Source organism: Amphibalanus amphitrite, unplaced genomic scaffold (genome assembly GCF_019059575.1).
Source record: "Amphibalanus amphitrite isolate SeventyFive unplaced genomic scaffold, NRLGWU_Aamphi_draft 000103F_arrow, whole genome shotgun sequence".
Classification (NCBI taxonomy): Eukaryota; Metazoa; Arthropoda; class Thecostraca; order Balanomorpha; family Balanidae; genus Amphibalanus; species Amphibalanus amphitrite.
The window spans coordinates 522,338-536,761 of NW_024881598.1; the positions used below are offsets into that span (position 1 = coordinate 522,338).

General features: G+C 53.6%; 1 protein-coding gene across 3 annotated transcripts in view; it reads left to right on the forward strand.

The window, feature by feature from the left end:
• LOC122380656 overlaps positions 1-14,050 on the forward strand; it is a 69,493-nt gene extending 55,443 nt beyond the window's left edge. The window contains exons 4-8 of one of the 3 annotated variants that reach the window (XM_043364008.1): positions 9,076-9,302; positions 9,619-9,774; positions 10,050-10,241; positions 10,423-10,719; positions 12,995-14,050. In XM_043364008.1, the coding sequence (XP_043219943.1) occupies positions 9,076-9,302; positions 9,619-9,774; positions 10,050-10,241; positions 10,423-10,719; positions 12,995-13,210 (1,088 nt within the window). In that variant the 3' untranslated portion in view covers positions 13,211-14,050. Of the gene's footprint in view, positions 1-9,075; positions 9,303-9,618; positions 9,775-10,049; positions 10,720-12,994 lie in introns of all 3 variants that reach the window. The other 2 variants (XM_043364009.1, XM_043364006.1) reach the window with 2 other exon arrangements.
• Positions 14,051-14,424: the final 374 nt, after the last annotated feature.

Genomic DNA, 14,424 nt, shown 5'->3' on the forward strand with positions numbered 1-14,424 from the left:
TATGAGGGAATCTACGCGGGACCATCAGGACGTAAAGTGATCTCGATCAGGACCAACGTAAGGCTGTGCAGGTCGCAGGAGTCTGCGTAAGCTCTCTGATCTTCAGAAGCCCACCCATGTATGTTTTCACTTAGAGGCCAGTTTAGGGCCCTCAGAGACCAGTACAGGGCCTGCAAACTGCAAAGGCCAGTAGTTTGAGACCATCAGAGACCGTGTTGGACTCTCAGAAGCTAATGTGATCCTTACTCATCACAGGCCAACATGGGACCCTCAGAGGTCAGCGTGGGGCTCTAAAAGACCGACATGAGCCGTCGTTAGACCCCAGAGGCCAGCAGAGGGCCCTCAAAGGCCAAGATGGGCCCTCCTCAGAGGCCAATGCAGGCCCTTAGAGGCCGGCATCGGGTCTTTAGCAACCAGTGCGGGGCCCTCATTGGCACCTTAAGGTTCGTCTTGGGACACCAGAGACAGAAATAAGGCCACCAGAGACCGGTGTGAGACGCTCAGACGCCGATTTGGGCCCCTGAGGCCGGTTAGGGGCCCTCACAAGCCAGATGTGGGGCTTCAGAGGTCCATGTGGGCTCTTAGCGGCCAACGTGGGCGCTTGACCGCCACTGAAGTTCCCTCAGAGGTCAGTGTAGGACGCTCAAAGACCGGTGTGGGAGCTATATTAATAGCTGGGAATGGGTTTTTTAGCCTCGTGACGATCGAATAAGGGCCAGGGCCCCATACACCTATGGTGGCCCATCGGTTGTTTGAGGGGGGAGGGCAAATGATATGATGGCCCCCTTTATTGGCCTTTGGGGGGCATGGCCCTGATGCCCCCCCCCCCCCCACCGCGACCGCCACTGTGTACACATTACACACAGGCCTCTGAGATTGCATACTAGTTCATGCAAACTCTATGCAGGCTCCGGAGGTCCCAACTCCCACGCTAATCCTTAAGAAACCAAGCCGGCATACGGCGTCACCACCGGGCTTCTGAGGTGCACAGCACCAACCCATGAGGTCTTACTTTCGTGTCGTAGAGCCACGCTCATTTGGCAGGGCCCACCCGCCACTGCCGAAGAGGGTCTCATGCCAGCCATTGTTGGGCCTAGAGAGCCTCAATTAAACCCACGCTGATATTCCATATAAGATCAGGCCATACTCGTGAACCGGTGCCAGCGACGCTGACCGCCAAATTGACAGAATGCGAAACTGAGCCCACTCATGAGTGAAATTTACGTCCTTTGATGGCGCAAGAAAGAAAATGAAACATACAAAAAGCTTTCTAGGACTTTCGTTCGATCTGAAAGGTGGGGCCAAAAGATAGTATGGCCCCACCTTTCAGCACCAAAGGGGGGGGGCATGGCCCCCGTGCCCCCCCCCCCCCCCCCCCTGGGACCGCCTATGGACTCTATCTTCTACTGTAGCTCTGACACCATGACAAAGTTGCAAAAAAGTAATTTGAGGTCGGGTCATTCGAAGTGACCTGCTCACTTGACCTTGAAAGATAGGAGGTTCAAACTTGTAAACAATGTGTAAAATTGATGGGGGAATAGTCTTGCTAAATTTCGCGGCGCTACGCGCCGCGGTTTTTCCGCTATACGAGTACACGAAAAACCTCAATGGGTGGATATTCGTCCCCCCCCCCGTCGGTGCGCGGGTTATTATTCCGTTTTCTGCAGTGCTACTCTATTTTCAGGCAAGCAGAAACGTGAGTGACGTGACCTTCGAACACGGTTAGATGGAGTAACTACGGTTTAAAAAACACACACTTCTTCAACATTTGTAAGCAATGCTGCCTACCTAAAAAAAAAATATTGCAATTTTCTAATGTGTTTGTCATCTCTTTACCTCAATCAGCAGCAATGCATCGCAATTAACCCACTTATAGAATGCAATGCATTTTTATGTGTGAAGGAGTTGTTTTGAGGGCGTCTTTATTACGAGCGAGCGAGCTCAGCGAGCGAAGTGAGTCTTTTCAATATAACGGAAAAATCTCAGTATGAGCGGCCCGGCCCGGCCTGTAACGCTTTTGAGAGGCTTATATCTCAGCAACCGCTGGACTGATTGGCCTGCGGTCTTTTTTGCTGGGTAGCCCCATCCCTTCCACCCCGCAATTGACTACTCTTGACACATTTCAGAGTGACCGTCGTGGCACGTGCCACGTGAAAAGTCAAGGGTGTTCAAGCTGTTTTGCAAAAATAGTGATTTTGAGAGGCTCATATCTTAGCAGCCGCTTGGGCGATTGTCATGCGGTAATTTTTGTAGGGTAGCTGCATCCCTTCTACCAAAGGTCGGATACTCCTGATCCATGTGAGTGACCCCCACTGCACGTACAAAATACAAAAAGAAAAGGTACCAAATTTGTTCCCATTTCAATAACTCGGTAATTACTGGGGCAATTTCGCTGAAACTTGGCATCTGAGCAGTAATCGCCACGCACATCGTATGTGGATCGCTCTTAAATGTAAATACAATACAATACAATACAATAGGTAGGCACCCACCAGGCAATGCATTCCCATGTGTTGCGGTTAGGGTGCTACTGCACGTGCGCACGTGCAGGGGGCGCTTCCAGATCTCGAGAACGGCTGGGCCGATTGCGCTCAAATTTGGTACACGGTTGGGGACCGGTTTGTTGGGTGCCGTGCAAAAGTCAGTTTGGACCCGTTTGCACGTGCGCACGTGCAGAATGCCGCTTCCAGATCTCAGAAACGGCTGGGCCGATCGCGTTCAAATTAGGCACACCGCTAGCGACCGGTTAGAAGGGTGCTTTGCACAAGCCCCTTTGCAAGTACCCTCTCGCCCTTCCGCACGTGCAGGGCTCACTATCTCGCTCGCTCGTTCTTCGCCCAAAAGGCGTTTTACTGGTAATTTAACAATGTTTAGGTATACATATGTACAGTGGGTCTATTTAAGATCTCCAGAGCCACCACGTGGCGCTACGGTCGGGGTAGGGCGAGTCCAAATCCCGAGGGAAGTCAGGTCACCGGTCATTGTGGGGGAAGGAGGGATGGGGAGTGACGCGGCATCACGGCGCATGGGGCGTGCGTAGCGCCGGGAGAGGGCCGCCCAGGGCCGCCCGCCACTGCGCCGAGGCTGAGGGGAGGGGATGATGGTTGCGGGTGCGTTCACTCCGGTATGGTGGTATCCTGTTCATGTGAAACCGGCAAGAATGCGACTGAAGGAAATCATTATCTCAAACAAACGGGCAAGCCAGAGGCAGCGTTGGTTCCAGCCAAAATGTTGAACAATGATAATTGAAATCTAGGACGTATTCATAGCATGCAGCTATTCAGTCGATAGTTGTATGATGCTTTTCATGATGCATGATGAGGCTTTTCTAAACTGTTATTTGAGTTCGATATTTTTCATTTGGTACGTTAAGTTTTGGTGGGTTTTATCGGGTCGAAAAAAAGCAGAAAAGAAAAAAGAGTTGAAATGGCGCCAGACAAATGACCAAAAATATTTTCTTCAAAAATGAAACATAGTTAAACATTTTTAAGCTATATTTTTGACTTTGGGGGGATATTGGGGAGAGATATTGGGGAAAGATGTCATCGTGCTTATCTGTGTTGCAGTAAAAGGAAAGGATTTTGGTTCGTGTCTAGATAAAACCAGACCCGGGAGTGGGGCTCGAACTCACGACATCGCATTCAGCCCACAGGTTACCCAACCTCAACGCTACGAGCACCTATCGCCCTGTGCAGCTTGCTCAGTGCTTCGGCTAAAGTTCGGCCAAAGTGTCTGACGTCTGTCAATGTCACGAGGCGAAACCCCAAGGTAGATGTCCGTCCCGGTAGCTCGGTCGGTAGAGCGTTGGACTCCATGTGCCATGTGGTGAGAGCGCACGTCCCGGTTGCAAAAGTCCGGGTTCGAAACGCGACGTGTGCTTGACGTTTTTGACCGGCTCCTGACGGTATGGTTTTGGTTGGTGGCAGGCCGCTGCCAGGCGAAGTCAGTGAGGGGACCGGCCGTGCGCGACTATGTGCGCACGTTAAAATTTGGACTCTAAATTCTGCCATAGACCAGGAATTGCTTGATCGGAGGGTTGAGAGCAGGGTCAACGCAACAAGCTCAGCTTAGCGGGGACTTGTCCTTTGTCATTGTGATTCCTTTCTTTCAAAAGGTTCGGGCCAAATTTATTTTTAAAAAAAGGGGAGCCTAACCAGGTTGGGCCGGGTTGAGCCCGGTTGGACCGGTGTCTACACGCAATCATGGTCAGACAAAACAGAGGCTAATTTCGGGTCAAATATTTTTATTAACTGATCCTATTGTTTTTAGCTTACACGTATAATAACTTTTAGCTTTTTAACCCCAGACCTCATGCACAAAAATATGACATTCGTCCACTTTTCCTCATCTTCTCCTAGCGACTTGATTTTACCTTCAAGGCCCATCTTACCAGCAAAAAAAAAAATTACCTGCGTGATAATTATTTGCCAAAGAGCGCTTTACGCATGAAACGCCAGCCGGTCAAAAAAACTGGCGAACGATACGATCTTTTATATTGCTTGAATTAAAATAATCTTAATCCTTATAGCTACTGGTCGCCCGGAGCATTCGCTAGCATTCCATTGCCAGCTGCATTACCAACATCACATTTGCATTAGGGGAGAGTGGGGTAAGATGCCTAGGGTGGGAAAGACGCCCCACCCCCTCTAGCGGCGAAACAAAGAATCGAACCTGGAAATTAATGTTCTTACCGTAAAGTGGAAGCCTGCCTTGTTAACAGCACAAAAATTTGCGGAGCTCAGTTGGGCAACGGCTGGCTGGTGATTGCATGTTTTTTATTTGCTGCTTTCAAAAAATATTTTGCTGTCAAAACATTGTAAATATCAAAGAAGGTAGATAATTTTTGCGTCCCTTGCTATGTAGTCGTGATACAGGGTGACACAAAAAAACGGTCATCACCAAATTTCGAATAACTTCGGAAGTGTTATTCAGATCATCACCAAACTTCGGCCACTTCAGGTCACAGCTATGTAGCATACATCCACCAAGTTTCAAGTCTTCACTACGAATACTTTTAGTACAGTGTGTGTTTTACTGACGCTCCACAATGTGCTCCAGGTGAGCGCCACGGCGCTGCAGGGCGTAGGCACACTTGCATCCGGCGGGCAAAGTTGTCGATAACCCGATGGCTGTGCACTTTACAGAGTGCAATGGCCTCTGGAGACAGTGCTCAGGGGGTGTGCTACCCCTGAAACGTTATTCTTATCGGGTTATCGACAACTTTGCCCGCCGGATGCAGGTGTGCCTACGCCCTGCAGCGCCGGGGCGGTCACCTGGAGCACATTGTGGAGCGTCCGTAAAACACACTGTACTAAAAGTATTCGTAGTGAAGACTTGAAACTTGGTGGATGTCTGCTACATAGGTGTGACCTAAAGTGGCCGAAGTTTGGTGATGATCTGAACTTCCGAAGTTATTCGAAAACTTCCGAAGTTATTCGAATTTTGGTGATGACCGTTTTTTTTTGTCACCCTGTACATGAACATGCGTGTACTGTGTCCTAAACAGTTTGTTTCAGGGTGTAGTTTTATGGCTAACAAATTGTACTGATTTAATGTTACTTCGGTACCTTAGGGTAAGATGCCCTCTGTCCTGATGGGGAAAGACGCCCCCCTAAATCCGTAGGCTGTCTTTCAAGCAGCCCGTCAAATCATTTATTACATACTTGTGATGAGAGACAAAAGCCGATCTGGGACTATTGAGAGTCCAGCACGGTCGGGTGCTCCCGATGTCGGTCTCTCGGCCCACACAGCGACTTTTTGGGCGGCATCTGACTCTGAGAGCCCTCACGACGGCCTCTGTGGGCCCCATTATTGGCTCCAGGGCCCCTCGCGACATCCTTTGAGGGCTCCCACGTTGGCTCCACGGGCCGCGCTGGCATCTGAGGTCCCCACGATGGGCTCGAGGGCCCTCAAGCATCATGAAGACCTATAAGGGCCCCACAGTGGTCTCCGAACGCCACCACGGAGGCTTGTTTGGCCGCGCTGGACTATGATGGCCCTAACGATGACCTCTGAAGCCCCTTACGACTACTTTTGAGGACCCTTACGATGACGTTTGGTGTCTACTGCAGGCTCGAAGGGACTACTGATTCGTTCAGGCGATTCACGTGCCCATTTATGTCACTTAGAGTGCAGGGGGGCATCTTCCCCAACGCCAGGGGGCGTCTTTCCCACTCTGTGGGGTAAGATGCCCCCTTTCACTTCTTCAGAAAAATGCTTAATAGCAAAAAAGTTATCATATTTCAGGCACGAAAGTGTGATATTTTTTGGAGAAAAATGATGTCGGCTTCCGTTGAAACTCCAAGTTTTTGCTTTCCGATCGTCATTTTCGAATAATATATGACATAGCAAAACCCTGGGCATCTTTCCCCACTCTCCCCTACTTTGGGCTCACCATAGTTGATAGTCATGCCCAAGGCTATATGTCATGCCTCATTATCCTTTCCTTCCAAGCAGCCAACTGCCAAGCTAACCGGCCGCCCGGCCCACCACCGCGATATGGAACAACGCTGGAGTGCGCCATTTGCCTGCGGCAGCGCCCCACCGCGCCGGGGCTGTTTGACAGGTCACCCGCACCGTGACCTCGCCACCCGCCCCGCCCCTCCCCCCCCCGCCCACCTCCCCATCGGGCCCAGGTCGGTAGTGACCTCTCCTTGAATATCACATGAACTCGACTAAGGCTCAACTAGTTGCGTCTGGAGATCCTTACTGGATCCACTGTACCTACCTAGTAGCTTATTTGATTAATCGACAAACGTGGAACAGTCATTTCGGCGGTTTCGCACTACTTTGGGTGAACAATGAATACCTACCTATAGTCTTGTTTACCGAAGCATCTCAGATCCAAGTGACAACTGAGCAGTTAATCAGCGTCGTTAATATGACGGATATATATATATATATATATATATATATATATATATATATATATATATATATATATATATATATATATATATATATATATATATATATTTAAATATATGTATATAGGAAAATATTTCCTAAATATATATTTAGGAAAGCGCATAAAACCATGTTTTGGCTATAAAATCGACCCATGAAAATGGCGCTCACCAAACTTTGTCAATGTTTTGCTTATTGAACAGTATCTATTTCACCTGTACTTATGGTATATAATATCCCTATCTGATAAAAGCAAGGAAACCATTGTATCGTAAATAGGGCATGGGGCGTCTAGCCTACAATGGGCGTCTTAGACGGTTCTCTCCAATAAGATGCAACAACGTGTGCGAATGGAAATGATTCATTTTTAGAAGCATCAGTTAGGTAGGGGAGAGTGGGGCAAAGCGGCCACCCGGGGCAAAGCGGCCACCCATCGTTTTAGCCCTTCATAGCTGGCGTCAGTTCCAATTGATGGTTTCCAATTATACTTCTCTTCACGGTCGTTCGAATGAGCCAGACCGGGGTTTCAGGCCCATCACCATTGTTCTGTGAAACACGGAAAAGCATTTCTTGCCAGGTTACCAACTATGTTTACAATTTTAAAATGTTATGTTATTCCATAACCGTTTGGAATTTTTATAAGCGTTCTTGTCCATGCATTGCATGGTTATCGTACATATATTCTACCAATTTTAATGTTTTTTACCCCACTAATAGCTAAGCTGGAATATTTTTGTCTCGGACGGTATGCGCGGGGCAAAGTGGCCGGGGCAAAGTGGCCATCCCCCAATTGGCCATAAGTTGATTCCATCTGGATAAAAAACATTATTTATATTCAAATGTGTCGTCATGCATTCATCTTGGCCACTTTTCAGTTGCATGAGTTACCAAATAATGCAATTAAATATTTATTTTCATGAAAATCCTTTCTTTGTTTACCTACAGGTGGAAGATGATAAAGTAAACAGCAGTCCTCGCTTAACCTTGTCACCATCAAATACCCTAGTCGCACACGAGGCAACTTTCTTGTTTCTCATATCGGGACTTGAGAAGACGTCGGTGGCCGCTTTGCCCCAGGGTATGGGGCAAAGTGGCCAGTATGCATAGGTTTAAAGTTTTGTCAATATCTTTCATATGTGAACGCCTTTGGAAATAAAACGCAGTTGAAATAAAAGGTCACTTAATAGGGATCACATTGGTATAGAAAGAATCTTTCCAAGTTTAAAAATCAAGCGTTGGCATCGTGAGAAGCGTTAGGGTGGCCGCTTTGCCCCACTCTCCCCTATAGGAGTTCTTTAGCAACATATGTTCTCACCTCCTGTACCGTTATATTGTAAGAGACATGTCTTTTACCGTCGCGTCGGTCAGCGACCAAGGCCAGTGGTTTGACCCTGCGGCTGTATGCTCTCCAGCTCGCCCCTCTCTGTGCTGATAAAGGTTCTCTGGCCACCGCCTGAGCAAACAGTGGCCGGTGGCCGCCGCCGAGGCCGAGCTGGCGTTCCGCCGCCAGCTCTCGGGACACTCCACCTCTTCCCCGTACACTTCGCCGCCGCCCGGCCCTTATCGTGGCCTGCGCCCCGTGAGCCGGCCGCCCGAATGGTTAGCGTTTGCTGACAGCTTGCGATAGTCTCAGAATCCCTCCGGCTCTTGCCCTGGGGTCGCTAGTGGTTGTCCCTGTCTTTTCATACCTTAAAAACAGTCTGAGATAGAACAAAGTCCCTCTGTTCCCTTGTAATGCAACTGAACTCATTCGCCGCCATGGAGAGCGGCGTCAGCTGCGCTCTGACCGCCTGACCTCGTAAGCCCCCTCCCCACACATCCCTCAGTCAATGGCGGGCTAGCTCAGTGTTGGCGTGCCTTTTAAACTTTTGGCGGATTCCGAAGGGACCATCTGGCGACTTTGTCATTCCGCGCCTGCTATGATCGAGTCACCGACCTGTGTCCCTGTGTCTGAGTGTATAGATTCGGAGTCTCCAACTGACTCCCTTTGTCTGACTGTATAGATTCGGAGTCACCAACTGACTCCCTGCGTCTGACTATAGATTCGGAGTCTCCAACTGACTCCCTGTCCCTGTGTCTGACTGCATGGACTCTGAGTCACCGACTGACGTTATGCACCTGACTGTGTAGACTCGGAGTCGGAAACTGACTCGCTGTGTCGATCCGCAGACTCGGAGTCGGAGACGAGCGGCCGGGTGACGCCCATCTTCCAGACTCAGGTGCGCTTTGGGCGCGCTGAAGTGCCGGCGGCTCCGGCCGCTGACGGCCCCGGGCCCGCGGCTCCGGCCGACAGGGCCGACCGCAGTCCGGACGAGCCGGGCGGTCCGCTGGACGGTCCGCCGCCGCCGCTCGGTCACCCGGCCAGCCACCAGTACTTCATCAGGAGAAACATCGAGGTAGGTAGGGCGACCGGCTGCTCCGGCGCACGTGACAGGTAGCCAGGAGCAGCAGTGCACTCTTACCAATAGTGCACTGGTGTACTGATGCAACAGGTGGCTTGTGGCCCTACCCGCCCTGTGGTGACCTGTGGCCTTGTCCCTCCTGTGGTGACCTGTGACCCACCGGTGACCTGTGGCCCTGTCCCTCCCTGTGGTGACCTGTGACCCACCGTTGACCTGTGGCCCTGTCCCTCCCTGCGGTGACCTGTGACCCACCGGTGACCTGTGACCCTGTCCCTCCCTGCGGTGACCCGTGGCGTGCCGCCGCCGGCAGCTGGCCCAGGAGGCCGGCGGCGCGCTGGCCATGACGGACGAGGATCGCCGCCGGGTGGAGCAGCTGCTGGACCAGGACGACGACCGGCTGGAAAACGCCTTCAGCGTCGACGAGCAGCACCGCCGGCTGCTCAGCTCGCTCGACGACCGACTCAGCGTGAGCAGCCGACACCGGCGGCCGGCGGCCGGCGCCCAGCGCCCACCCGCTGCCAGCGGGCCTCTCGGCGTCGCCGGCCGTCTGCCGCCAGTCCGCGCTTCAACCGGTCAATTGCCGCCGCGCTCTGTGAGCTAAGAGAAATAGACGACGAGCGCGGAAAGAAATACTCGATAGCCGCTGACCGGCATATGCTGTCTCTGGCCGGGTTCTGACCGGTGTCTGACCGGGGTCTGACTGCTGGCTGGTTTCTAATCGGTCTCTCTCTGTGGCCGCAGAGTCTGGGCGCCAGTGTAGCCGGCCCGGCCGGCTCGACGTCCCTGGTCAGCCAGCCGGCTGGCGTCGGTCCGCCGACCGACGGCGGCGGCGACTCGGAGCCCGACTACCTGCAGGCGAGCCGGCACGACCGGGAGGCCAGCGCGCACCTGGAGACGCTGCACCGCCGCCTCCAGCGGCTGGCCGAACCCGCGGTACGGCGCGACGCGAGGACGCCGGCGGCAGCGGTCCGCGCGGCCCGTACACGGCTCAGCTGTCTCGCACGGCTCACATATCTCTGGGACTTTTTGCTACGGCTGTTCACTTTTTGCCGCAGTCATGCCGGACAGAAGTGGGCCCGCTGTAACCGGTCGTCCTGCTGCTCCGTGCCGGCAGGAAGTGCGCCCCCTGGACCGCTCTGCCGTGGACGCTATGGTCCAGGAGACGATCGCGTCGCTGGCGGCGGCTCCGGGCGGCCTGGGCGACCCGGGCGCCGGCTCACTGGTCTCGGTGCCGTGCCGCGGCTCGGACGGCGGCGGCGCGCCCAGCGAGGCGCCCACAGAGGCCACCCTGGACGTGCGCTCCGTGCTGAGCGGCACGCGACTGGACGAGAACGAGCGGCAGCTGGCGGCCGAGCTGCGGCCAGACTCGCCCACCGCCTGGCTGGTGGCCGTCAGCCAGGGAGACCAGCGGGTAAAGGCGGGGGACTGTAGTGGGTAGGGCGGGGGACTAGTGGGTAGGGCGGGGGACTGTAGTGGGTAGGGCGGGTGACTAGTGGGTAGGGCGGGGGACTGTAGTGGGTAGGGCGGGGGACTGTAGTGGGTAGAGTGGGGGACTGTAGTGGGTAGGGTGGGGGCTGTAGCGGGTAGGGCGGGGACTGTAGCGGGTAGGGCGGGGGACTGTAGTGGGTAGGGCGGGGGACTGTAGTGGGTAGGACGGGGGACTGTAGTGGGTAGGGTGGGGGCTGTAGCGGGTAAAGGCGGGGGACTGTAGTGGGTAGGGCGGGGGACTGTAGTGGGTAGGGCGGGGGACTGTAGTGGGTAGGGCGGGGGACTGTAGTGGGTAGGGCGGGTGACTAGTGGGTAGGGCGGGGGACTAGTGGGTAGGGCGGGGGACTGTAGCGGGTAAAGGTGGGGGACTGTAGCGGGTAGGGCGGGGGGCTGTAGCGGGTAAAGGCGGGGGACAAGCGGGTAAAGGCGGGGGACTGTAGTGGGTAGGGCGGGGGACTGTAGCGGGTAAAGGTGGGGGACTGTAGCGGGTAGGGCGGGGGGCTGTAGTGGGTAGGGCGGGGACTGTAGTGGGTAGGGTGGGGGCTGGTGGGTAGGGCGGGGGGCTGTAATGGGTAGGGCGGGGGACTGTAGCGGGTAGGGCGGGGGACTGTAGTGGGTAGGGCGGGGGACTGTAGCGGGTAAAGGCGGGGGACTGTAGCGGGTAAAGGTGGGGGACTGTAGCGGGTAAAGGCGGGGGGCTGTAATGGGTAGGGCGGGGGACTGTAGTGGGTAGGGCGGGGGACTGTAGTGGGTAGGGTGGGGGCTGTAGCGGGTAAAGGCGGGGGACTGTAGTGGGTAGGGCGGGGGACTGTAGTGGGTAGGACGGGGGACTGTAGTGGGTAGGGTGGGGGCTGTAGCGGGTAAAGGCGGGGGACTGTAGTGGGTAGGGCGGGGGACTGTAGCGGGTGAAGGCGGGGGACTGTAGTGGGTAGGGCGGGGGACTGTAGTGGGTAGGGTGGGGGCTGTAGTGGGTAAAGTGGGGGCTGTAGTGGGTAGGGCGGGGGACTGTAGTGGGTAGAGTGGGGGACTGTAGTGGACGACGAATGGGAAATTTTAAGGAATGGGAACCGGGCCCAATCTCACCAAGTGCAGTAAACTCATTTTGCGGTAAACTACCCCAAAACGAATCTCACCACTGCCGTAATTTTTGAAGTTACCGCATCGAAATAACCCCATGGGATAGCTTCGGTTTTACAGCAAATTCTTCATGTGCGCAACTGCTCACGGCCCGAAAGCAAGTAAACAAACCAAACAATCAGCTGATTGCCCCCAAATGTCGGACCAAAATTACCGCAGACATTTGTGCCGTAATCTCTAAATGTTATACCAATTGTGAGCAAGAATCAACAATTAAAGATGTAATAAGAACTTTATAAGAAAGAAAAGAAATAGGTTTCTTTTTTAAGATTATTTTTTGTTGCAGCCTGCGCCACCTATGCTTCCTATTTGCAGTACCCAAAACAGCATGTAGATGTCGCCCGTGAGTCTTGGAAACTGAGGTGCCGCTTGGAAAGAAGAAACACGCTATCGTTGCCATGGCGACAAAACAATTGCGTTCTTTATATCGCGCCGGCGTGATCAGCAGCTTTTCCACCAATCCGAAGCGTCGACAAATGGGGCTCTTTTGCAGGATTTGCACAAAATGCGGTAAATTACAGCATGGGGTCGTTTGGGTTGGTGAGACTGGATTATTTGCTTGGGGTTATTTCGGTGCGGTAACTTACCGCTACCCCAAACGAGTTTACTGCACTTGGTGAGATTGGGCCCAGGAGAGCTGAGGACTGGGTGGGATTCCTGTAGGTAGGGACCTACTGAGGCTGGGATTAGTGTGGATGTTCGTGGCCGGCCGGCCTCCTCGTACGCGTATTGCGCCGTGCCGGCTGGTCCGACCCTGTGACGTTGCATTGTATGTGCGGCGTCATTTCATATCTATGGGATCCAACAATGTTGGATTTCACCACCACAGACGTGTCAAAGTACATAAAGACAGGGTGAATTGGGTGATACTGGCGAAGACAAATATGTAAAAAAAGGCGTAGCGTATCCGTGTATGACATGTGTGTGGCGTTTGTGCGCGCCGTCAGCTGTATGACATGTGTGTGGCGTTTGTGCGCGCCGTCAGCTGTATGACATGTGTGTGGCGTTTGTGCGCGCCGTCAGCTGTATGACATGTGTGTGGCGTTTGTGCGCGCCGTCAGCTGCAGCTGGTGGTGCCGCGGCTGAGCCGAGCGCTGATCGCGTCCCTGCTCTCCGGCGACCACGAGAGCGGCGCAGACGTCACCGCCGGCGGCCACTGCCACCACGAGACCGGCGCAGACGCCACCGCCGGCGGCCACTGCCACCACGAGACCGGCGCAGACGTCACCGCCGGCGGCCACTGCACCGCCGGCTCGCCGACACTGGTCCACGACTGACGGATTGGACTGGTGGACTGACGGACTGGACTGGTGGACTGGTCCGGGACTGACGGACTAGACTGACGGACTGGACTCATGTACTGGACTGATGGGCTGACAACGACTGACGGACTGGTCCTAGACCGGCGGATCAAACTGACGGACCGGTCTTACGCTCGACTTACGGGGACGAATGGACTGGACTAATGGACTTACGGACTGACAGACTGACCCGGGACTGATGGACTGGTCCGGGACTGACTGACTGGACTGGTGGACTGGACCGGTACTGACGGACTGGTCGCACTGGCGGTCAGGCCGGGGTGTGACGGGACTGGCGGACGTGCTGTTCATCGGTGCGGGCTGACGACTGACGACTGCGGGCGGAGCGCGCCGAGCCGAGAACGGACACCAGTCCGGTCTACGGCGGCAGTTCGGACTGGCGGTCAGCTGACGAATGAGTCTGTAGCCGGAGACTGGTCAAAGTCGGGTCAGACTGATGGACTGACGTGTCTGACATTGTCAGTGTGTCTGGGCGGGAGAGGGACGCGCAGCGGACAGCTCGAGTTGCTCGAGGCGATCTCGGTTAGGTGCTATAAATTTATGTCATGTACGTACTGTTGATGCTTGGGACACTGTATAACACCGTACGTGTTGGAAGGTCACATTGCGTTTCGCGGTTTACGACATGCAGACATTTCTAGTCATCTGGACTGGTCAGTGGTCATTTCTACTGTAAATTGTTCGGCAGCGAGCGCGTCGTATCAATGCGGCTGGTGACACATTGTTCTGCCAGCCTTACTATACACACCTGAAAAAGAATAGGTATATGAGGCCTTATAATAAATGGTTTCCAGAGCCACGTGTTTTTGTCGTCATTTGCTTCATCATAAAAAGCCGCCTGGATTTTATTTGCATCCCGGAAGAATGTCAGCAGTTACAAGCTATTTAAGAAGGTACATGAAGTTTTGTTTCGTTTGCAGTCATATTGCGTGCATATTTTTAATTAACCTTCGCCCCGGGGGGGGGGGGGGCATATGTTACTAACCTGTCGCGTTTTTTTGCGTGGGAATAAAAAACTGCCGCGCGTAGCGCCGCGCCGCTTGGAGTAGCTTTTTGTAGGCACATCAATTTTGGACAATGTATGAAATTTTTGACACCCCAGGTCATGTCAAGTCAGGTCACCAGGTCAAATTCACTGACCAAGCCTAAAAAAGTTTGCGATCATATCC